Source organism: Diplotaxodon limnothrissa, linkage group LG4, assembly GCF_057381915.1.
Source record: "Diplotaxodon limnothrissa isolate DT_005_m linkage group LG4, D_limnothrissa_male_GT1.1, whole genome shotgun sequence".
NCBI classification, from domain to species: domain Eukaryota; kingdom Metazoa; phylum Chordata; class Actinopteri; order Cichliformes; family Cichlidae; genus Diplotaxodon; species Diplotaxodon limnothrissa.
The window spans coordinates 23,165,909-23,188,804 of record NC_140599.1 but is presented as its reverse complement, the minus strand read 5'-3'; the positions used below and the strand labels follow the sequence as shown (position 1 = coordinate 23,188,804).

The following is a 22,896-nucleotide window of genomic DNA, read 5'->3' as shown; positions in this document are numbered from 1 at the left end:
GTGGGCTTGTCACTGTCACGGCTGCCGAGGCGAGCCGTGTGGATATAGAAGGAGGACCCAAGATGCAGGCAGTGGATGAGATACCGGTGGTTTTATTTACAGAGGTGTAGTGGCAAACAAACAGTGGGGCATAACAAACAACTAAAGACACCTAAACTGGGAGAACTAAAATAACAGACCTGGGAGCATATGACAACGGATGATGAATAGCAGAGAGACGCAGACGAGGAACAGGACACCGTGGAACACAGGGTAACAGACTGACACAGAGTTACACAGACTGACACGGAGGAACACAGACGAACCGGCAACAGGCAGGAGAACACACAAGGCTTAAATACACACACCAGTAATCAAGGGATGAGAGACAGGAGGGCAACACAGCTGGGAGGAATCTGGGCTGACGGGACAGGGGAAACGTAAACTGATCACACTCACATACGACACGGACCTTCACAATAAAACAGGAAACTCAGATACATGGAACCAGACAAGACATTGAACTAAACAGACAGATTCACAAACAGATGGGGAGACACCATAGACAGACAGGTACAGACGCAGACTTAGAGGCAGATCGAAAATAACACAGAACTTAAACAATCATCATCTAGAAAATGATAACAAACCAAAAGCGCTGGGTCACCGACCCAGGACCATGACAGTCTGGTCATAGAAACTAAGACTGGAAAATATGTTGATTAATGCTGTCATACTGCCAAATTTTCACTTTATTTATGTCTGTATCTGTCAGAATCTAGTTCAGAAACTGAATTGAGGGGAGATCGATGATATTCTTGAGATCATTTTGAGTTTTTGTTATGATTTATTTAGGTGGTTTTGGTACATGTGTAGCATTAATCTGAATGCTTATTAAAATTTGTTTAAATGTGTTGTAATAAAAATCTATAATTTAATTTAATAATATCAAGTTTGTTTTCCAAAAAGAAAACTCTTTATTCAGAAACATTGTACATTCATTCTTATCTGATCTGTTACATAACAACCTTAAGAATGTTTGTATGTTTTTGACCTTGAAGGGGAGTTCAGAGGTCAAATGTGACATAGTTTTAATTTCTGTATGGTGACAATAAATATCACAATTTTAAGAATAATAGTTCTTAAGGATTTTTTGTCAATTTTTGACCAATAAATTATTAAATTGAAATTAAAATTTAATCGATTGCTAACATGACCTTACACCTAAAACGTTTTATCAGAATTCATTTTAGACTGTTTGAATGATGGTTTACATTACATTAATATGGCTGAATGGCAACAGTTTTGCACTGAAATGTGTCCAGTATGTTCACCTTGGATGGAAGTTATCCACATTACAAAAGTAATCTGAACTCTGATTTTCAAGGTATGCAAGATCTATAAATTAACTTTAGACCGACTATCAATACACAATAATAACACCGACAAATCTAAAAGGCCAAACACACAAAACAGCTTTTTAAACGGAGATTATATTCCAGCATCAAGCAAAAGAGTAAAACACACACACACCAATACACCAATACAACTAGTCTAAGTGTGAGTCTTATTCAATGACCTGGTCCTTGACTGACCCCATTTTTTTCCAGCCTTTTGCTTTTTTCACCCGACCTTTCCTTTTAACCACCCATTTAAGGGTGAGAGACAGAGCGGCTGCATGCTCTTGTGGCATCTGTGTTGCAGCTTTGGGTGCACCGTGGACATTGTGGTATTAGCACACACTTTAAAAACTTAGTTTTACTATAACATTGCTGTTGAAGGTTACTGTTCACTACAGGCCAGAACAACAATGAGGCTACCTGGAAGTATTCTGATGCTTCTCAACTGTAATGCATATTCTCTGTAAGCCTCTTTGCAACCCATCTCCACATCAGCTCAAGCTTTCTAGTGTCAACTAGCCGCAAATAGACCTGAAAGTGTCTCTTTCAGGTCTAGTTGTGGCTCTCATGCATGTACATGAAAGAGACCTCTCAGAACAGAGCCATACCTCCTCCATAAACAACTGCAGATGGAAATAACAAAGTTCTTCTGTGGTTCAGACTAAAAGTGGCAAATCTGGCTGGTTTATGTACTGTGCCAAACAGTCAATGTGGAAATACCTGTTAGTTTATGTCTGTCCTGATCTCTGGTAATTGAAAAAAGGTTTTGAGACACAGCTGCTATTCAGATGCCAGCTCAGAACAAAACTGTGAGCTTACCTTTACAACAATATGGTGTTAGAATTAAGCAATGTATACCTGCAATGCATCCCATGGCCACTTTGTGCCACTGAACATAATCCATACTGCAAGTAAGCTACTTTTCCTTCACAAAATAACTGAGAAAAAAACTGGAAAAAATGAATATTTTGCTTTTGAAATTTCACAGACAGAATTGCATGGAGGGCTCTCGTGTGAACCCAGGTGCTTTTATTTTTTATAGCATTTTGGCAACCCACCATGAGGTGATGATCAGTTGACAGTTTGTTATGGAGAAACACCATGTCCATTAACAGAACACTGCTCGGATTCAGACCTGGAAAGCCTTTTCTCCCAATCACCCCCTCCTTTGAGGTGAGTTGCTTGATGAGGTGAGCCCAACTATATCTTGTTGGTACCTCTAAACCTCACGCACTAGCTCAGGCTCCTTCCCCTCCAGAGAGGCGATGTTCCGTGTCCCAATCACTAGTTTTGGTTCCCGGGGATCAGTTGGCCGGTCTCCATCCCTGGCCACTCCCCAGCACTACGTTCCTCCTGCCGGTGGTGCACTGACAGGCGGCATTTTAGCATTTTTTTTTTTTTAAATCAATAAGAATCTAGTCGGGTCTGCTTTTATTTGACATGTTCCTATTGGTAAAGTAGAGGATGAACAGGAAACTGTCTGTCAACATAAACGTCCTGCTGAGTCAGGCTTAAATGAAATGTAACTGTCACTGTATTTGAAGTCTTCATGATTTGTATATATTCAGAGTTTTTCTGCAAACTAAGAAACAAACCTTCCAGAAATACTTTGAAAGTTTTGACAATAGCTATTAACAATTGTGCCAGCTCAATGTGCAATTAGATGAAAACATTGTGTTGTTTTTCGAAAGAATTCCTGGGAAGCATCGGAAATTTGTGGCTGAAGAGAAAGCAGACATTTTTTAAAAGGTCAGAAAAACAACTGAAATGCATAACCACTGTTGTGCAATCAGTGGCATGTGTATGGTTGCAGAACATCAGAGCGGGGAAATAATCATGTTGTTGAATTTGATGTTTTACACAGGAACAGATTAGCATGCTGTCATGCTGAAGATCAGGTAAATCAAGCAGAGCACGATGCGTAGATTTAGGCAGTATCTCGATTGCTCCAAACAAGTAAAAGAGCGTGTTGCAGCACGATGCTTTTTTTCCTGAACACCCTGTTATCAGATAACAGGGTTCTCATGCCTGAATCAGAATCAGAATCAGAATCAGAATACTTTATTGATCCCTGGGGGAAATTATTTTTTGTTACAGTGCTCCATTTTAAACCAACATTAAGACAAGACAGACAATACGCTAACTAAGAATAGTACAATATATACATATATATACATACATACATACATAAGTCACTTATAAATAAATATTTGGAAAAGAAACATGTGTAGTTGTAGCAGCAAACAGTGTGTTAAGTGGATGCGTTGTACAGGGAGATGGCCACAGGCAGGAATGATTTCCTGTGTCGTTCAGTGGTGCTTTTCGGTAATCTCAGTCTCTCACTGAACGAGCTCCTGTGACTGACCAACATGTCATGGAGTGGGTGGGAGGTGTTATCCAACATTGTCTTTATCTTGGACAGCATCCGCCTCTCCGACACCACCTTGAGGGAGTCCAGCTCCATCCCCACAACATTGCTGGCCTTACGGATTAGTTTATTAAGTCTGTTGGCATCTGCGACCCTCAGCCTGCTCCCCCAGCATGCAACAGCATAGAGGATCGCACTGGCCACAACAGACTCATAGAAAATCCTCAGCATTTTCTGGCAGATGTTGAAGGACCTCAGTCGCCTCAAAAAATAGAGACGACTCTGGCCCTTCCTGTAAAGTGCTGTGGTGTTTTTAGCCCAGTCCAGTTTATTGTCAATGTGTACTCCAAGGTATTTATAGTCCTCCACAATGTCAACACTGACCCCCTGGATTGAAACAGGGGTCAAGTGTTTCCTGGTCTTCCTGAAGTCCACGATCAGTTCCTTGGTCTTTGCCACGTTGAGCTGCAGATGATTCTGCTCACACCACGTGACAAAGGAGTCGACCACAGCCCGGTACTCTGTCTCATCATCCCTGCTGATGCATCCAACCACCGCAGAGTCATCAGAAAACTTCTGAAGATGGCAGGTCTCTGTGCAGTGGCTGAAGTCTGTGGTGTAGAGGGTGAAGAGGAAGGGGGAGAGGACAGTCCCCTGTGGTGCCCCTGTGTTGCTAATCACCTTGTCAGACACACACTGTGGGAGACGTACATATTGTGGTCTTCCTGTCAGGTAATCAACAATCCAGGACACCAGAGAAGCATCCACCTGCATCGCTGCTAACTTAGCATGCTAACACTAAGCATGTAACGTCTTCTGTATGCGCTTTAGCCTTTTAGCTAAATTTGTTAAATTATGGAAAGCAGGGAGAACATATCACACATTTACTCTAATAAGCATGTGTTTGATTGTTTTTGCTGTTTGACAGTTTAAAAACAAAGATATTTCTCCATCATATATTTTTTAAATTGCACCCAGACCTCATCTGTGGCGAGGAAAGCTGTCGGATTTGGATGATGTCAGACAGTTAGTGTTTACTCCCACTAGTGCCTGTGCGTTTGGAAAGCTGAATGATATACTGCTGCTCAGGGGCATTTTCTGAGCTGGACAGCTATTGTGTTTTTCAGAGAGTTTTGTTTTTAATCCTTGCCGATCCCCTCTGCCCCGCATTCATGCATGCATACTCTTTTGTAATTTTATTTGTCAGACAATGTAATCAAATGAAAGGTAAGCACTCTCCAACAAACAACAGTAATTGTTACTGGCCATTGTATTAAGCCATCCAATGTGCACTTGAACACAAAGCGTTTTTTTTAGGTTGTTTGGGACATTCAGGTGATTTGCGTCATTCACTTATGTTTTTCAATGTATTTCTTCCACTCGCAAACATAAATAAGTGACCAAGGATGATTCAAACATGATGCCATCTATCCTGTGTGTGTAAAGGGGCAATAACCTCTTAGGTTACACTTGCATCTGTTTAGCATTTGGTCAATCAACACAAAGTCGTCTAAGAGGAAATTAAACATAAGTATTTATCTAAAAGAAAAAAAAGTGCTGCATAATTTTCAGACACTGAGGTGAAACATTATTGCTTGCTAACTTGTTTCTGGATGAAGCTAAAGAGAGCAGACCCAAGCATCTCAAGAGAGCCATCTGGCTTGGAAGGCTTGACTCTCAGCCGTTGTTTCACCTCATACATCAAATGTGCAGCAAAAGTGTTAAAAGCTCCAGATTATTTCCTGGAACAGGGAACCACTGGGTCTAACAACACATGTTTCAGAGGCCCTTGATTGGTCTGAAGCAACAATGGACTGAAAAAGCTAAGTGGGAGCAGCAGTACTGTAGATCTGGCAGGCTATCATAACAGCACAATATAGAAGCCTAATTAGCCTCACACCTCGAAGCCCATTAGTTCCAATTGAGCTTCCATCGAATGGCCAACGTGATTCCCCTCATCCTGCATTAAAGGCATCCGAGCAGACACATTGTACTTGACAAATGTGCACAAATAAAGAAAGGGAGTTCTGTGAACTTATGTCCTCAGGTTGTGTCTTAAAAATCCTCCAGTGCTCTGATTTAGCATTGCTTTTTGAGCGTAAAAGGCAGTGAATGCTAATTATCGAGAGAGTCTTGTTTTGTCTTCAGCTGTGGGGCATTCGGTGTTATTATATCTAAAAATAAATACTAAATACTAAGGAAAACTGCTGGACTCCCGAAACAGAAGCAATGAGATTGTTATAGAAGTCATCTAAAGGATAATTAGGAAAGGCAGTTTTTATTTTCTTTTAGTCATGAAGCGATGATGAAATATCATATTTTGGTGTCCATGCATACTCTCAGTCTGAGAGGCCGATTTCAAATTCACCTCACAACTTCACACATGTGTAATGGCTGGAATGTTTAGTGTCGCAACATAGAAAAGGGGTCAGGAGCCAGGTTTAGGAATCTTTTCTCCTGTAGTAAACCCTCTTGCTTTGACGCACCCTCACTCCCACTCCTGCAGTTTGGTTAATCATTGCTCCCAGTCGCTGCTAAGCTGCAGAGTGGCGCGGGCTGGCGAAAGAGTCAGAGAGTAAGTGAGAGATAGGTTGTGAAAGAGGGAAACCCTTGGAAAACTGTCACACATGGCGTAACATTTTAGCCACAAGGAAGACCAGGGTCTGAACCTCTCCGGTGCAGCGGGACACGTGCTGAAATGTCACGCGCTCATTATCTCTGTCTGGTAAGAACTTACCCGAGATGCCTACAGTAGAGATGTTTGGAAGAGCAGAGGTTAAAGTACAGTATGGTTTGAAGATATGCCTGTAGTTTCTGCTTCCAAATGACCTATGCCAGAATTTGTGATGGGATGTCACCGTTGTGGGTCTTTTAGCCACCAGAACACAAAAACAGAATTGAAATCAGAACATGTCTGATGCTGTCAGAGGTACAAGAGTCAGCGCTATGATTTGAGCTGGACAATCACGACCTGATGTCAGGCCAGACAAGAGTAGCTCTGATCTCTCAGCGCCTATGGCAATCAGTGAGGCTGTACTGCAGCTAATGCTAATTGTTTCCAGTAGTTATTACACTGAGCAGTCCATTAAGAAAGGCCTTGGTGTAGATTTGATCAAGTCTGATAGTGTGGATATTAAGATTGTGACTGGAACCTCCAAGCTGCTGTTTACCCCAGATTTTAGAAGCTCGATGACATTTTCAGTCAAAACAGAGACTGAAAAACTCGTGAATTAAGCTTTCCCACCCAAGAACATTGCAAACTGTTCATCTGTCACGATACATTGTGCTCTTATCTGTTGAAAAAATACCTACATTCGTTTGTGAAAAATTCCTTACACAACATCACGAGCTCGTCCTCCTATCCACAGCAAGACTGGAACGGAATGGAATTTGAAACGTTTTAGCCAAAAATGTTTCCATGGTCAAGGTGTTTTTTGCAGAAACGTTTCAGATTTCGTTCCGTTCTCCGGCTTCAGTCAAATCTCTCGGGAGTGTTATGGCAGTCGATGCGAAGGTGAGTGACCTCTGGCACACACTGACAAACACTCAACCAAATACTCGCTGGCTTCAGCAAGAAGGTGGACAGCTGCCAGCAGAATCACTGACTACATGCAGCTGTCTCACTGCAGGGACAAACAGCATTTCCTGGAGGTTTTTTGGCCCGATGATGTTCTGGTCTGTCTTGTATAGCTGTAAACTTTGTGGACCATGGCTCTATTTGAATGAATAAGCACTCCTTTCCTCTCCACACTTCTTGAGCGTTAAGAACACAAGTTGAAAAGACATAAGACTTCTCCTTTTATTTTACTTCCTTGCCAGCATACCTTCTAAATTTGGTGTAATTGTAGTGTGAACGATATGGCCCAGCCTTTTCCTGTTGTGGTTCTCTTGTTTTGCGCAGCCAAGCTGAGCCTCATTAACAGCAATGTGTTTGCAATGAGCTTTGATGAATTGTATGTCTCTGTGTCATCCAGGCACCGTGGCCAGTGTAGATAAGCCCCCTTATGAAGTGAAAACTCTTCTCAGCTCTGCAGTATCCCATCCCAGCACCAACAGCAGAAATAAGGGATGTCACAGCTGTTCCTCTTTTTGGCAGTGCTCATTGTCTCCTGCAGTATCCAGGTGGGTCCAAAAACATGTTTAAAAGCACACACACACAGACTAATATCTATCTATCTATCTATCTATCTATCTATCTATCTATCTATCTATCTATCTATCTATCTACACATATATATATATATATATATATATATATATATATATATATATATATATATATATATATATATTAGTCAATGACCTTCACAGTTAAGACTTGTCTTAGAGAGTTACAGAAACCTAAACACTCTGTACAGTAGCGTAAGTACAGTATTATCGTGTGACAAGGTCTTATTTTGATTGATTAAATCTCCAGTATGACAACCAGTTGTTTACAGCTACCGTATATATAAAGTGAACTGAAACAAATGAATGTCAGCTGGCCAGTTGCTTTGCACGAGGTTCATGTTCTCAGTATTCTTCATGTCTATCTGGTTGAAATGTATCCGTAAGTCTCCAGGAAAACAGACCTTCCAGATATTTTTTCTTTAATTGTGTTGCTGTTATTGTCTCCTTAGGTTTCTGCTGTTGTTTCCCTGCAAAAGGTGACGGAGCGCTGGGAATTGTACAGGAAAGAGTGTGAACGCAACAACAGCCAAGATCCACCAAGCACCGGTGAGCTAAACACTGTGTTAGACTTGTAATTTAATTTTAACTTTAGGCCCTTTCACACTGCAATTAAAATCCAACCTGCACCATTTACCAAAAGTTTCTAAGTGTTACTCATTCATTGGAGATATCATCCAGTTTTATATGGCGTTATTTTTGTGCCACTATTCTGAGTGCACGTAAAAAAAATTTAACAGGCATTTCCAAAAACGTTAGAGCACTTTTGCAAATATGTGATGTCTTGATAAATCGAGCAGATATTTGAAGTTCACACAGCACCATTCTCGCATGAAAATATCTTAAAAGTTTATTTTGTGACCCAGAAAGAGCAATATTTCAAACTCCGCCACTCTGTGTTCCTCCTCCACTGCCTCATTTGAGTTTTGGACGAAATGGATTCTGGGATATTGCATTTCGTCATTTTGAGCTGATTGGAGACCAAAACAGCCAATCAGATTTTGTTGCATCCAAGTCTGTGATTGGCTGGTTTTGTGGCACAAATATAACGGTGTACAGAAAGCGTTGAACACGCACGGGCAGAAATGTTGAGAGTACAAGCAACACATTGCAAGCGAGCGCAAACGCAAAAACTGAGGGAGAGAGGATGCTATTGAGTGTGTGTATAGATAATCAATAACACTGAAATACATTTTTTGCATGCAGCAATGAATTTTGTTCATTGAAATGTAGCTTTTCTTTGCTCAAAATAAACTTCTCCTCAAAATGCAACACTTGCACCTGCAATTTTTTTTTTAAGTACCCTCAAATTTTTTTTACGTGCGCTCAGAATAGTGGCACAAAAATAACGCCATAATATTTCACTCTGAGCAAGTGACAAGAGCATAATATATCACAGTATACTAAAATCTGTCTGGCCTCAGATTTGGAGGTGCTGAACCTCATTCCCGCTGCTTCACACTTGGTTGCGAACCGTTCCAGTGTGAGCTGGAGGCCATCACCCGATGAAGCCAACAGAACCACACGGTCGAATGCCTTCTCCAAGTCCACAAAACACATGTAGACTGGTTGGGCAAACTCCCATGCACCCTCAAGTATCCTCGAGAGGATAAAGAGCTGGTCCAGTGTTCCGCGACCAGGACAAAAACCACATTGTTCCTCCTGTATCTGAGGTTTGACTATCGGACGAACTCTCCTTTCCAGCACCCTGGCATAGACTTTCCCAGGGAGGCTGAGGAGTGTGATCCCCCTGTAGTTGGAACACATCCTCCGGTCCCCCTTCTTAAAAATGGGGGCCACCACCCCGGTCTGCCAGTCCAGGGGTACTGCCCCAGATCTCCACGCAACGTTGTAGAGGCGTGTCAACCAGGACAGCCTTAGAATGTCCAGAGCCTTCAGTAACTCGGGGCGGACCTCATCCACACCAGGGGCTCTGCCACCAAGGAGTTGTTTAACTACCTCAGTGACCTCGCCCCCGGAAATTGGTGGGTCAACCTGCTCATCCCCAGACTCTGCTTCCTCATCGGAAGACGTGTCAGTGGGATTAAGGAGGTCCTTGAAGTATTCCTTCCACGCCCGACAATTTTCTCAGTCGACGTCAGCAGCGCTCCACCAGAGCTATACACAGTGCAGGTAGAGCACCGCTTTCCCCTCCTGAGACGCCTGACGGTTTGCCAGAATCTCTTCGAGGCAGTCCGAAAGTCTTTTTCCATGGCCTCTCCGAACTCCTCCCACATCCGAGTTTTTGCCACTGCCCGAGACGCATTCCGCTTGGCTTGTCAGTACCTGTCAGCTGCCTCCGAAGTCCCACAGGCTAACCAAGCCCGATAGGACTCCTTCTTCAGCCTGGTGGCTCCCTTCACCTCTGGAATCCACCATTTGTTTAGGGGTTACCACCATGACAGGCACCAACCACCTTGCGGCCGCAGCTCAATGCAGCAGCTTCAGCAATGGAGATGCTGAACATGGTCCATTCGGACAATGTCCCCAGTCTCCTGTCACGGTCCGCTGTGACGGACCGAGTGGAGAATGCGTGTAATGGACCCAGGTGCGAACACGAGTGAGCAGACGGGAGTGAGCTTTAACAGAAGGCGAGCCTTTAATATGGCTGAAAACAAGGTGTACAAATACAGCAGGGATAACGTGGCTAAACAGAAACCTGAACTGGGAACAAACGATGATGAGGCTATGGCTTGGAAGACAACAGACCAGGCATGGAAACACGGAGGGTGGGAACACAGACGACGCGACGCAGACTGTATGAAACACAGAGACTAAATACACATGAGGGATGATCAGGGGAAGTGACCACACATGGGAACGCAGCTGACACACATGAACTTAACGACAGGACAGGAGGAGTAAAACTGAATACACTGACAGTGAATGCAGGCCTTCAAAGTAAAACAGGAAACATGAGACATGAACCGGGGAGACGTAGTACAGGGGGAGGTGACATAACTGACAGCATGAACTTGACAGTACAAGACACACAGACATAAACACACGAAGGGCAAGGGAGACGTAATGCAGGGGTGATATATACAAATGGCTGGACTACCTTAGAGAACCTAAACAAATAATAAACATCAAAATAGGCTAAGCATAACACACTGGGTCACACGACCCAGGACCATGACAGTCTCCCTCTAAAATGCTGGTGATGCTCTGCCGGAGGTGTGCGTTGAAGATCTCACGGACTGGGGCCTCTGCTAGGCGTCCCATATGATCTTTCTCTTAGTATTTAGGCATGAACACAACGCCGACAGCCCAAGGCAAAGATGAAACCAGCACAAAGAGACTTTAAAGCAATTGTAATGAAGGAAAAGGAGAAGGAATAGGGAGGTCCTTTTCCATCAGGCTAAATGAAATAAATATAAAGGGGCCGTGGTAGCTAAGGAGTATGAAACTCAAGAGCAACTACTTCAGTAAACACATTAGCTAGATGGTAACTATAATAGTTTGCTCTTTAGAATTCAAAGCAGACATTTTAGAGTTGAGTTGGGCTATGACAGTGAACCAACAGAAAGGTATTATAACCTTTTAATGCAAAACTATTAATTATAACCACTTCAGCAAAATATGCAACATTTCGGAGCAATGTAAATGCGACAGTAAGAGATATTTGTATGATTTGCAAACACATTGTTGAGAAAAGCCTTTTAATGTTGCAGAACAGGTAACAGCTTGCTCACCAGTCCATGAGGCGGCAGCGATTTCCTCTCCAGTCATACATTTACTACACCATGCTCACTTTCTGCTCATGCTTAGTAAAAAGCAGCTCCCATCTGCAAAATGTTTAACTACACGCTAAACGCTACCCTTCAGTCGCATTAAAGACCGTTATCATGTTTTATGCTCGCTGGTTAGTGCAGCAGATTGCTCCAACTTTCAGAAAGGCTGCTTCCCACACTGCATGCAAAATCACACCACTTTGCAGCACTTACATACCTTTCCTGTCACCCTCCATTAGCGTAAGAGCAGCTTAGCCTATACATCACTTCACGAACACCCATCTCTCCGTATAGTTAATGTTGTTTTGGTCCTCTGTTCTGAAACACGATTGAAGACGTGATATACTGTAAGTAGGAGGTCAGGACTCTGAAGTCAAGCTAACTTGCCCTGATGTTTACATAATAGCTACTAGCAGCAATCATTCCAAATATATAATATATAATTAATTTTTACTACATTCTGCAAGTTTTAGACTCTCAGGGTTAGTCTGTGGTTTCTCAGCATATATATTGTGATGTTATGGTTTTTTTTGTTTAATCACAGACCTCGTGTGCAACAGGACTTTTAACAATTATGCCTGTTGGCCCGATGGACTCCCTAACACTACTGTTGTTGTGCCATGCCCGTGGTATTTGCCATGGCACCGTAAAGGTAAGAGATGTGTGAGTTTTTGGCCATACACAATATTTCAGACATGCTCATGCCAGGTCACTTAAAATGCCCTGCAGAGAAGGACAGCTGCCTATGACTGGACTTCTCAGTAAATCACAGAGGTCTGTTTCTGTGTGTGTGTGTGCGTAGTTCAGCATGGCGTGGTGTATCAGGAATGTGATGTGAATGGCCAGTGGGTGACTACATATAATACCAGCGAGTGTGATTCTCATGAACAAGCACCACATCTGGTAAGAATAGTCTTTTTTTATTCTATTTGATCTGAAAGCATTAGATATAGCTGAGAGAAGCTAAAGAATAAAGAAATTTTGTCTAATTTTACTATAAATAAAAATGAAAAATGAAAAAGATTTAACAAACGTGTGCTCTGATCTGCAGCAGTACTATGTCCATATTCGGATCATGTACACGGTGGGCTATTCCTTATCCCTGGTGGCTTTAGTGTTGGCTCTTGGCATCCTCATATTCTTTAGGTAATAATCATTTACACCTTAAATCATTTCAAGCACATTTTAAGAGAGCAAAACCAGATGATTGATACACCAACAGATTACCTCTTGGATGATTGTTGCTTCTCCTTCATCAGGAAACTCCACTGCATGAGGAACAACATCCACATGAATCTTTTTGCCTCTTTCATCCTGCGAGCTTTGTCTGTCCTCATCAAAGATGCTCTGTTCGAAACCAGCCACATAGCACAGGGCCTGAACAGAGACGAGGAGCAGGGATTCCCCCCTGCATCTATAGCTCCAATAGAGCTGCTGGTCAACAACGAGGTCAGTTTTGCTCTTCATATTTAACAGTGATCACCAAAGACTTAACACAGGTGGAAATGAGACAAATGTTTTCTTATTTGTGATCTTTCTATTATTATTTTTTGATTAGCTGATAAATTAAAAGTGCAAAACAGTTCTGGATCTAGGTTCTGATCGTTATAGTATGTTCACAATGTGTCATAAAGGTAAATGTTGAGCTCTATAAGAACAAAAATCCTGATTCTGTTTAAAGGATTCATATATGCGCTCATTAGACAATTTGTTTAGTACTTACTAGTACCACTGCCTAAGTTTCCTGTTCTTAACTGACAGAAGTGGTACCCAGTGTGGCCCATCTGCTTCTGGTTTCGGCATGTCATACATTCAGAGATGCTCTTCTGTCTGGCTTGGTTGTAATGAGTGGTTATTTAAGTAACAGTTGCTTTCCTACACTGAAAAAAAGGCCATGTTGGATTTACTTGATTCAATAGTGGACATTGGTTGCACACAAATGTTTTGCTTTGGCAGAAACTTAAACAACTGAGTTAAATCAACACAACTTTTTCATATTCAGTAAACCGGTGCATTTTGTGTTCATAAATCGCGATTGAAACATGTTCAGATGAAGTATGTTGAGATCTTGGAATATTTTAATCCTTCACAATTTTGTCATTTTATTTCAACACTATTCAATAACTTTTACCCCAATACTACTTGGTCACTTAAATACTACTTGCTGTCTTCATATTACATAATGTTCAACAAAGTCCTGATCCTGGTTACCATAAAAATTGAATGGGTCTTCAACAACTACCATCCTTCTTTATCCTGGTTGCAGGAGGGCTGTGAAACAACCCTGAAGTGATAGGTTACGGTGCAGGGTACACCCTGGACAGCTGACCAGTCTATCACATAGAAACAAACAACCATTTACACTTACATTCACAGGTAATTTAGAATTACCAGTTAACCCTAACTCTAATAACTGCATACCGAAACCAGAAAACCCAGAGAGAAACCTGCAAACTAGCCAGAATGTGGATTTGAACACAGGACCTTCTTACTGTGAAGCAACAGCACTAACCACCATGCCAACAATCTAGGAAATGTAGGAAAGCTATGATTTCCTGTATTTGATGCAGAATTTTTTTGTTTTTGTAATAATCCACAATAAATAGCAATAGCATGCACGTGGTGCGTGTGTAGTTGTCTGCCTCTTATAACTCCAGTGATTTTCCTGCAGTTTGAAATCTTGTGCGATCTTGTGAATTTCATGAGTTCAGCAACTAACCACTCTTACTAGATTGTATCATGTCGTCTCAACAAGAACAAATTAAGTTTTTGAATTTCGTACAGATTCTTCATGATTTAATTACGTTCATAGAAACATGAAATTACTGTGTTCAAATTACAAGTTAGACTTTTTTAATGTAACAACCACCCAATTTACTTTTTTTGGTATACTAAAAAAAGTAGAGGTGGCTGCTCGACTTGACTGAGATGGATGCCTTCCTGAAACCACGATCTAAAGAGCGCGAGTCTGAAACCCGTGCAGTGTCGCGGGATTTAACATTGATATATTATTGACTTACTTCACTTGAACATGATATGAACAATTTAATCTAGCCTCTCTGCATATCATGTAGTTTCTACACTATGTAGTTACACTTAACTTTAAAGCATGAGGCACTTGTGTTAAATACACGCAAGATGCTTACGTAAATCCAAGAGCTGGCCAAACAATTTTTTTCAGTGTATCAGCTTTCTGACTGAAAAAGCAGACTAGACCAGTGTGATCAGATGAGATGAGATATTTGAGCCATCTTATGACATTCAGAGATGGACCTGCTTTTGTATTTTGGATCATTGTCCTGCTTGAGAACCCAAGTGCACTTCAGCTTGAGGTCACGAACAGATGGCCAGACATTCTCCTTCGGGATGTTTTGATAGACATCAGAATTCATGGTTCCATTTACTACAGCAAGTCCTTCAGGTCGTGAGGCAGCAAAACAGCCCCAGACCATCACACTACCACCACCATATTTTACTGTTGGTATGATGTTCCTTTTCTGAAATGCAGTGTTTATGTCTGCCGTTACTTTTACGGCAGACATAATGGGACTGAAACCTTTCAAAAAGTTTAGCTTTCTCTTATGGGTATCATCCAGATGTTTTGTTTTTTTTTGGCAAATATAAGATGAACCTTTGTGTTCTTTTTGATGTGGTTTTCTCCTTGAACTCTCCCTTCGGTGCCATTTTCTCCCAGTCTCCTTCCTATGGCTGAATCATGAACTCTGAACTTAACTGAGACATGTGAAGCCTGTGGTTCTTTAATGTTGTTCTGGGTTATTTTGTGATCTCCTGGATGAGTCATCAATGTGCTTTTGGAGCCGGTCATTCCTGGGAAGGTTAACCACTGTTCCAAGTTTTCCCCATGTGTAAATAATGACTCTCACAGTGATTCACTGGAGTCCTGGAGCCTTGGAAATGGCTCTGAACCCTTTCCAGGCTGATAGATGTTAGTGACTTTGTTTCTCAGGTGTTTCTTTAGATTGTAGCATGATGCGTTGCTTTTGGGGATCTTTTAACCTGTTTCACTTTGTCAGACAGGTTCTATGTAAGTAATTTCCTGATTCAGCAGGTCTGCCAGTAATCATGTCTGAGCCTGTTTAGTGAAACTGAACTCAGCTTCCCAAAAAAAGAGATTAATCACAGTTAATTCATGATGTAACAAGAGGGTCAATTACTTTTTCACACAGGACCAGTGCCAATTTTCTTCCTTAATCAATAAAATCTTTATTTAAAAACTGCATTTTGCATTTACTTATCTCTGTCTAATATCCACATTATATTTAATTGTTTTTAATCTCAAAACAGTTACAGCTAAAAAGGCTTTAATTGATTACTTATGTTAGTCAAGCAAGTGAGGAGTCTCACCAACACAACAAAGATGAGAGACTGCATACATGACCAAAATAAAATACGTTTACTGTGGAAGAGATACATATATAAAAGGAGGATCATGTGCGCTGGGTTGTCACAGATGGCTGAAATTGGGTTTAAAGTTGCTGCTGTTGTAAAATCTTACCTCTGTGGGCACAGAGCCTGAATCTCACATCGGCTAAATAATGTGTCAGGCGACTCCTCTCGGCAGTGTAAAATATGTGATATTAAACTTTTCTTGCAGACAATGGTCAGCTGTCGCATTGCCATGGTTATGATGCAGTATAGTATCATGGCTAACAGCTACTGGTTGCTGGTGGAAGGCATCTACCTCCACAACCTCCTGGTCATCACTGTGTTTACGGAGAGGAACTACTTCAAAATTTACCAGTGCATCGGTTGGGGTGAGCTGGCCTGAATCTGTGAAGTCATAAGTCAGGGGGTGCAAGTCAATTATGTGTTATACGATACTTTTTGAATTGAGCCAAATGAAGTAAGAGCATACAAATTGTCAAGTGCTAATTGGCTGTTTTGCATTTAGACATCTCTTGTTTTTTTCACAGGTACCCCATTAATATTCCTCGTGCCATGGGTGGCGATTAAATACCTGTATGAAAATCAGGAGTAAGTTTCCCTCTCTTCCCCTCTTCCCTGTTCTCCAGGTTGTTTAACAAGGGTGGAAACCTGCCAACGAGTTTAAATTTTAGCTTGTAACATTTGTATCAGGACACCATGTCAAAAAAAAGTCAGCAGATTGTCTTTCTCCAAAAATCTTGATGCTTGCGGTTAATTTAACACACAATTTACTACATGAAGGATTGGCTGCAATTCAACTTTTCACACATGTTTTATCTCCTGCTGGATGCCAGTCTGGTTTAACAGCTGTGTTTGCACATTCTTAATATTTCATGTTAGCTTTCAGCAGGACGCCAAATATTCTGGAGTAAGGAGTAAATGAAGTGCTTTTAAGGTCACACTGTGCTCTTATGTAAAGTCTTAAAAGCCTTAACAACATGTTTTACAGTGTGAGCCGTGTCCACAAGCGTTCTAGTAAAATAGAGGAAATATGTCAGGTGGTCTCTCACTGATATTTCATTCAGTGCTTTTCTTTCATTCTTTTCAGTTGCTGGGAGCAAAATATAAACATGAAATACTGGTGGATCATACGCGCTCCGATACTGGCAGCTGTTATGGTAATTTTGTCGTCGTCCTCCTCCTCGTTATGTGTCTTCGCATCTTGTTATGCCATGTCCTTTTTTTAACATTTCAATTATTTCTGCATGTAAACGTTAATGGGAAAAAAGCAGCTTCGCCAGTATATGACTGTGAATCAAGCATTTCCAGCTATTTTTATCCCCCACTGGTGCACCGTTAAATATTAAACACACCTCTTTTATTCATGTTGTGTTAAAGGTAAGATGTGCTTCACCCAGAACTTCTGTGAAGCCTGTCAGGACTCAAAGATTTGTGGATTAAATCTAATTAATATTTGCATTGTGACCAGCTCTGCATACTCTCTTCATCCTGTCACCAGGACTTTTATTAGACATGTGTTCTGCAAAGGTCACTTCTAAGCGTTTACACAAGTCCAATTTGTCGTGGCTCTTAAGTGAGGCCAGACATCCTGGCACTTTCCATGCATTTATCGTCCAGCTAAGTGACCTGTATCCCACAGGAATTCCTGTGTTTGAGTTCCTGTTGGAATGGGAGGGCTGGTCCCAATTTCACTGTTTCCCTCTTTATCTTGGTCCCACCATTCTCAAACTGCACGACACAGTAGAAAACTACACTGTAGTATTCACATTAATTGTGTGTGTGTAGTGTGTGCGTGTTAGACTGCTCCAGGTGTTACAGATATTTTGACAATTACAGCAATTTCATTCAAGTCTGTGCAAACATAGAACTACAGATATGCATATGTAGATAAATATGTAGGTGGTTTAATACGCAGTGGGCTGACAGATTTAGCCAGCCTATAGTTAGCTTAGCATCTGTTATATACACTCGCCGGCCACTTTGATACAGCATCGTGGCATAAACTTTGTACTTCAAACTGAGCATCAGAATGGAAAAGACAAGTGATTTAAGTGATGCTGAATGCACCAAGTTGTCGGTACCGTGCAGGCTGGTCCGAGTATTTCACCTACAATCATCTCTATGGTTTACAGCAGCGGTCCCCAACTCCCAGTTCACAGACTGGTACCGGTCCGTGAGTCGTTTCTAGTATGATTCAGCATCGTTTGAGGCTCGGGTGTGAAATGTATGGTTTTATGGGGTTTTAGTGTTATTTTGTTATCGTTTTTATCGTTAACTCGGTTTTCCTGGGTCTTTTCACGTGTGTTATGAATAAAGCTTCTTTTTTCGGTACCGGTACTAGTTTTATTTTGTTGTATTTATCCGCGACACCTTAAAGGCCGGTCCGTGAAAATATTGTCGGGCATAAACTGGTCCGTGGCGCAAAAAAGGTTGGGGACCGCTGGTTTACAGAGCGATCAAAAAAATAGATATATATTTTCAGTTTGGACCCCTTACTACCAAATGATCATCATTTAAATACCACAACCTGCCTGAGCATTGTTGTCAACTATGCTTATCCCTTTATCACCACACTGTACCCATCACCTGATGGCTGCTTCCAGCAGGATAACTTGGCATGTGGAGGAATAGGAGATTTACATCATGGATGTGCAACTAACATGGACCAAAATCTCGGAGGAATCTTTTCAGGGCTGTGTTGAATCTATGCCATGATGAATTAAAACACTTCTATATTGGCTCTAAAGTGATATTAGTAAGATGTACCTAATGAAATGGCCAGTAAGTGCATATTAATATTGATTAACAATTTATCATGGCTATGGTTAAGCTCCTTTTTTAAATATTACAAGTTACCGTATGGTTTAAATGTTGAATAATTGTGCAGCGTTACACAGTTCCGTTCACCATTAAATTCTCATGCCAGTACATACTGGGCTGCTGATATAACAATCCGTGACAGAAATCAAATGCACGCATTAGGTCCAAGCACCACAAATTACCCATGACAAATTATTTTAAAATATTAAAGGTCACATCATAAGTGATTTCATCAGGAGAACACCTACTGTTGTCTGAAATGCCAGCTGTTATGAAAGGGTTTCCCAATGTGCTTGAAAACACTTTTTTGCACAGCTATTGGGACTAATGCTGATCCTTTGTGATATTTGTAACTCAGATTTCTTCCATTTCTCTCATTAATCACAATTTTTCTGGGCCTGTATGCATCTGGAAGATCCATCTCCACTGTACTGGAGAAAGATGAGCTTTATGATGGTATCTTTTGCATAATATAAGTAAACTATTTCCAGTAACACCGTCTTTCTCTGTCTCTTACAGATCAACTTCCTTATCTTCATCCATATCATCAAAATTCTCGTGTCAAAGCTCCGAGCACACCAAATGAGATACACAGACTATAAGTTTCGGTGAGTGTGAATATGATGTTGTTTTTCTATTGATTTGCGTTTTTTTCTCTCTACTTAGTCTTTGCTTTCTCTCCTTTGTCTCTCCTTTCCTCCGTCCCAGGTTGGCTAAGTCAACGCTAACTTTGATCCCGCTGCTCGGGATCCATAATGTGGTCTTTATCTTCGCAACAGATGAGTCCACCAGTGGCAGCATCGGCTTGCGTCTCACCAGGCTCTTCTCTGACCTCTTCTTCTCCTCCTTCCAGGTTGGACTTTAACAACAAATGACTGTCAGTGTGTGAGAGTGGTGTGCCTCAGGACAGTGAATTAAGCCATCTCTGGTTTCAATGAAAGTTATTGTTAAAGCTTTATGTGGTGTAATAATTCACCTCAGCTGTCCTTGCATAAGTACAGAACAGGAAAAGAAAATACACACCTCAAACCATCAAAAACGGTTACGGTTTGTCTGAGATGCACACAATACAGCCTTCATGCTACAGCTGTGCCAAGAATGGATGCCAAGGCGTAATGGTCCAGAAAGGCAAAGTCCACATATGGAGGCACTTAGGGTGGCAGTTGCTGGTAGGTTTTCAAGGCAGGAGGTCATGATTCACATCCAGTTTTTCTCTGATTTGTTTAGGTATCAGTTACTGCTTGATACCAAAAAGGTGAGGTTTAGGGGAGAGAATTGTGATTTGGGCTTAAATATAGCCCTCAACGCTTTCCATGGAAAACTACTTGGTAATACATGGTACTCAGTGCCTAGGAACTGGCAATTTGTCCGGGTTGTTTCACCTCTCACCCTGTGACAGCTCGTGAACTCACACAAAACTCACACAAACTGATTGATTGATGGAAACTAGTTAATTTAATTTTGTGCTTGCCAAGTAGTCCTGATCAAGGGTGAATGGGTGTTATCAATATCAAGTGTTTGTGTGGAGAGATGTGACAAAAGGGTTAAAACAGCAATTTTAAGGTTTGTTTTTTGTAAGTTAACAAATGTTAGCTTAACAAGATTAAATGTCCGAACTGTAACAGCATCTGAATCACAGTTAGAAATATGTTGTGGGCTACTAAAAAATAATAAAACTAATAATAATCTTGCATAATTGTCTCTCTCTGCTTCTGTGAGTTTTCCATCTCTGAGACAGTCGTGATGTGCTGTAATATTTGTGTGTCAGAAGAGATTAAATTAATGCACTATGAGCACTGCTAAATGACTTTGTCACACAGTGACATAATTAGAGTGACCTTTAGGCACTGGAAACAGATATGACAGATGACCAACAGACAGAGCAAAAGAGAATTTCAAAGTCAAAAGATGGCAAACATAGCTGTGAGGCTTACATCTTAAGACAGATGTTACTCAAAGGCACTTGTGGTTTATTTTGAAGAAGCAAACTTGCAGTTTCTGCCTGGATTGTGGTGCATATATTAGAAGACATTCAGTTTCATGTTTTCATAGCTGCAGAGTAGCATGTAAGTGAATATTGTGGGTGAAAATGGCTAGTAGACAGAATGAAATCAGTATTGTTTGTCTTCACAGGGTCTCCTGGTGGCAATCTTGTACTGCTTTGTCAACAAAGAAGTGAGCCATCTCGATTGCACAACAAATACACCATCTTCACCATCTTCAGATGTTCGAAGCTTTGTAGTGTCTACTTTATGTCTCTGCTGTCTCCCCAGGTGCAGTCTGAGATCCTGAAGAAGTGGAAGCGCTGGAAGCTAGGGAGGAACATTGAGGAGGAGTACCGCCACACCTATAGCAATACCCCAAACACAAAAACAACCAGTCTCTTAAACCACGCCCCTCGAATGCCTCACCTCCCAGACATCGCCAAAACCACCGCCCCAGTCTGTAGCCCCGAGGAGAGGCACATGCTCGTCGCTAGCAACCAAAATGGCATGGTCAACAGTACGGAGGAAGGGAAGTGTGCCTCACTGCTGCACGAGGGGACCATCAGTAACTATATCCTGGTAGAGGACATCAGCATTACTGACAAGCTGCAGTGTTACGAAGTGCAGAAAGAGAACGTGGAGAGCCACCTGTGAAAGCTACTGGGACTACTTAAAAAAGGAAGTTGGATGGCTTTGGGCTCTCATCGTGCTCTGACAGACTGACCTGCTCAGCTGTAAAGAGTCAAGTTAATGGTGTCACTTTTCAGGTCGGCCCTCAGAGATCTGCGTCACTGGAGAGCTGTCGCCACAGTCTGAGAGGAGGATCAGGAAGGGCATCCACGCTGACATTTCGAATGTGCTGCGAGTCTCGTGAACGGATTAGTTTAGATGTTTTTTAGCACAGAATAATAAGCTGCTGCATGCTGAACAATTTTTGCAACAGCATCCCGAGGCAGATAAGCCACGGAAGATCGTAATGACATACCAAACATGAAACCTGAAGTAACAAAAAAATAAATAAATAAACCCCAACAGTAAAGGTCACAGGGTCCTTGCTTGAGCCTCTGCTTCAACTTATCCTATCTATCAAATTTCTGGTACTAAAGTTTAAATACAAAGAGAGCATTGAACTGAATACACACAAAAAAGACTACAAAATATACAAAATAACATGTAGGTAGGAACAGATGGGAAACCTTTTTTCACACATATACATATATATATATATATATATATATATATATATATATATATATATATGCTTTGCTCTAATATCTGTAAATGTTTTCCTGTCTATGTGATTTAGATGAAAATGTGCAGAAAAAAAAGAAAAATTCTGTTGACTATACCTCAAACAATATGGTGACCACAGTGTTGTTCAAGTGACCTCATTCAGGGCTCATGGGAAACTGGCAGCTGCTGTCCCCAGGTCCTTCTCGTCTTGCGTGTGGACATTAAAGGAGGTCAAGCGATGGTATAGGATCAATTATAAATAAGCTAAAATCATCATCACTTGACTTTCTTATGTCTTTTAGATTAAAATACATCTTTTTTATATTAGTTGAATACTGCTGATTGCTATTGTTGCAGCTGTTTAAACTTGCCGTGTATGTTTTAAGGTGATAGTCGAATTCCTTTGCCACTACACGCATTTCCTTTTCTACCTTTTGCCATCAAGATGTTGTCTGAATGACATGCCTCGCCCCTGAATCCAGGGTGGTTATCCAATCAAGGATAAAAATACACAGACCTTTACGGCCTGTAAAGGTGTGACTCCAGCATTGTTCCTAAATATGGCGCGTCACCTCTGGCACGAGGACGGTCTTGGGACTTCATGCATGAAGACTGCGTAAATTTTGCAAGCTTAACTTAAGAGTTGTGTGAATAATCACTCTACGGTGCCATCGTGTCAGACAAAAACGTCTTTGCTAATAACTGCTAGTGACTGGATTCGCCAAGTAACCATACCAACAGAGTCTAATGCGTACCATGTCTGCAGTGGCTGTGAACACTTTTGAACAAAACTCCACACCACA

The 22,896-nt window shown here is 41.4% G+C and overlaps 1 protein-coding gene across 2 annotated transcripts in view; it reads left to right on the top strand.

Annotated features, from left to right (window-relative positions):
- Window positions 1–22,060, top strand: part of gcgra (glucagon receptor a) — a 51,086-nt gene extending 29,026 nt beyond the window's left edge. The window contains exons 1-14 of one of the 2 annotated variants that reach the window (XM_085351669.1): window positions 5,331–6,472; window positions 7,722–7,869; window positions 8,367–8,463; window positions 12,193–12,300; window positions 12,451–12,551; window positions 12,700–12,794; window positions 12,908–13,097; window positions 16,264–16,423; window positions 16,583–16,643; window positions 17,143–17,212; window positions 19,395–19,483; window positions 19,584–19,728; window positions 21,009–21,050; window positions 21,149–22,060. In XM_085351669.1, the coding sequence (XP_085207795.1) occupies window positions 7,816–7,869; window positions 8,367–8,463; window positions 12,193–12,300; window positions 12,451–12,551; window positions 12,700–12,794; window positions 12,908–13,097; window positions 16,264–16,423; window positions 16,583–16,643; window positions 17,143–17,212; window positions 19,395–19,483; window positions 19,584–19,728; window positions 21,009–21,050; window positions 21,149–21,514 (1,578 nt within the window). In that variant the 5' untranslated portion in view covers window positions 5,331–6,472; window positions 7,722–7,815 and the 3' untranslated portion in view covers window positions 21,515–22,060. Of the gene's footprint in view, window positions 1–5,330; window positions 6,473–7,721; window positions 7,870–8,366; window positions 8,464–12,192; window positions 12,301–12,450; window positions 12,552–12,699; window positions 12,795–12,907; window positions 13,098–16,263; window positions 16,424–16,582; window positions 16,644–17,142; window positions 17,213–19,394; window positions 19,484–19,583; window positions 19,729–21,008; window positions 21,051–21,148 lie in introns of those variants that run through there. The other variant, XM_085351668.1, reaches the window with a different exon arrangement.
- The last annotated feature ends 836 nt before the right edge of the window (window positions 22,061–22,896 follow it).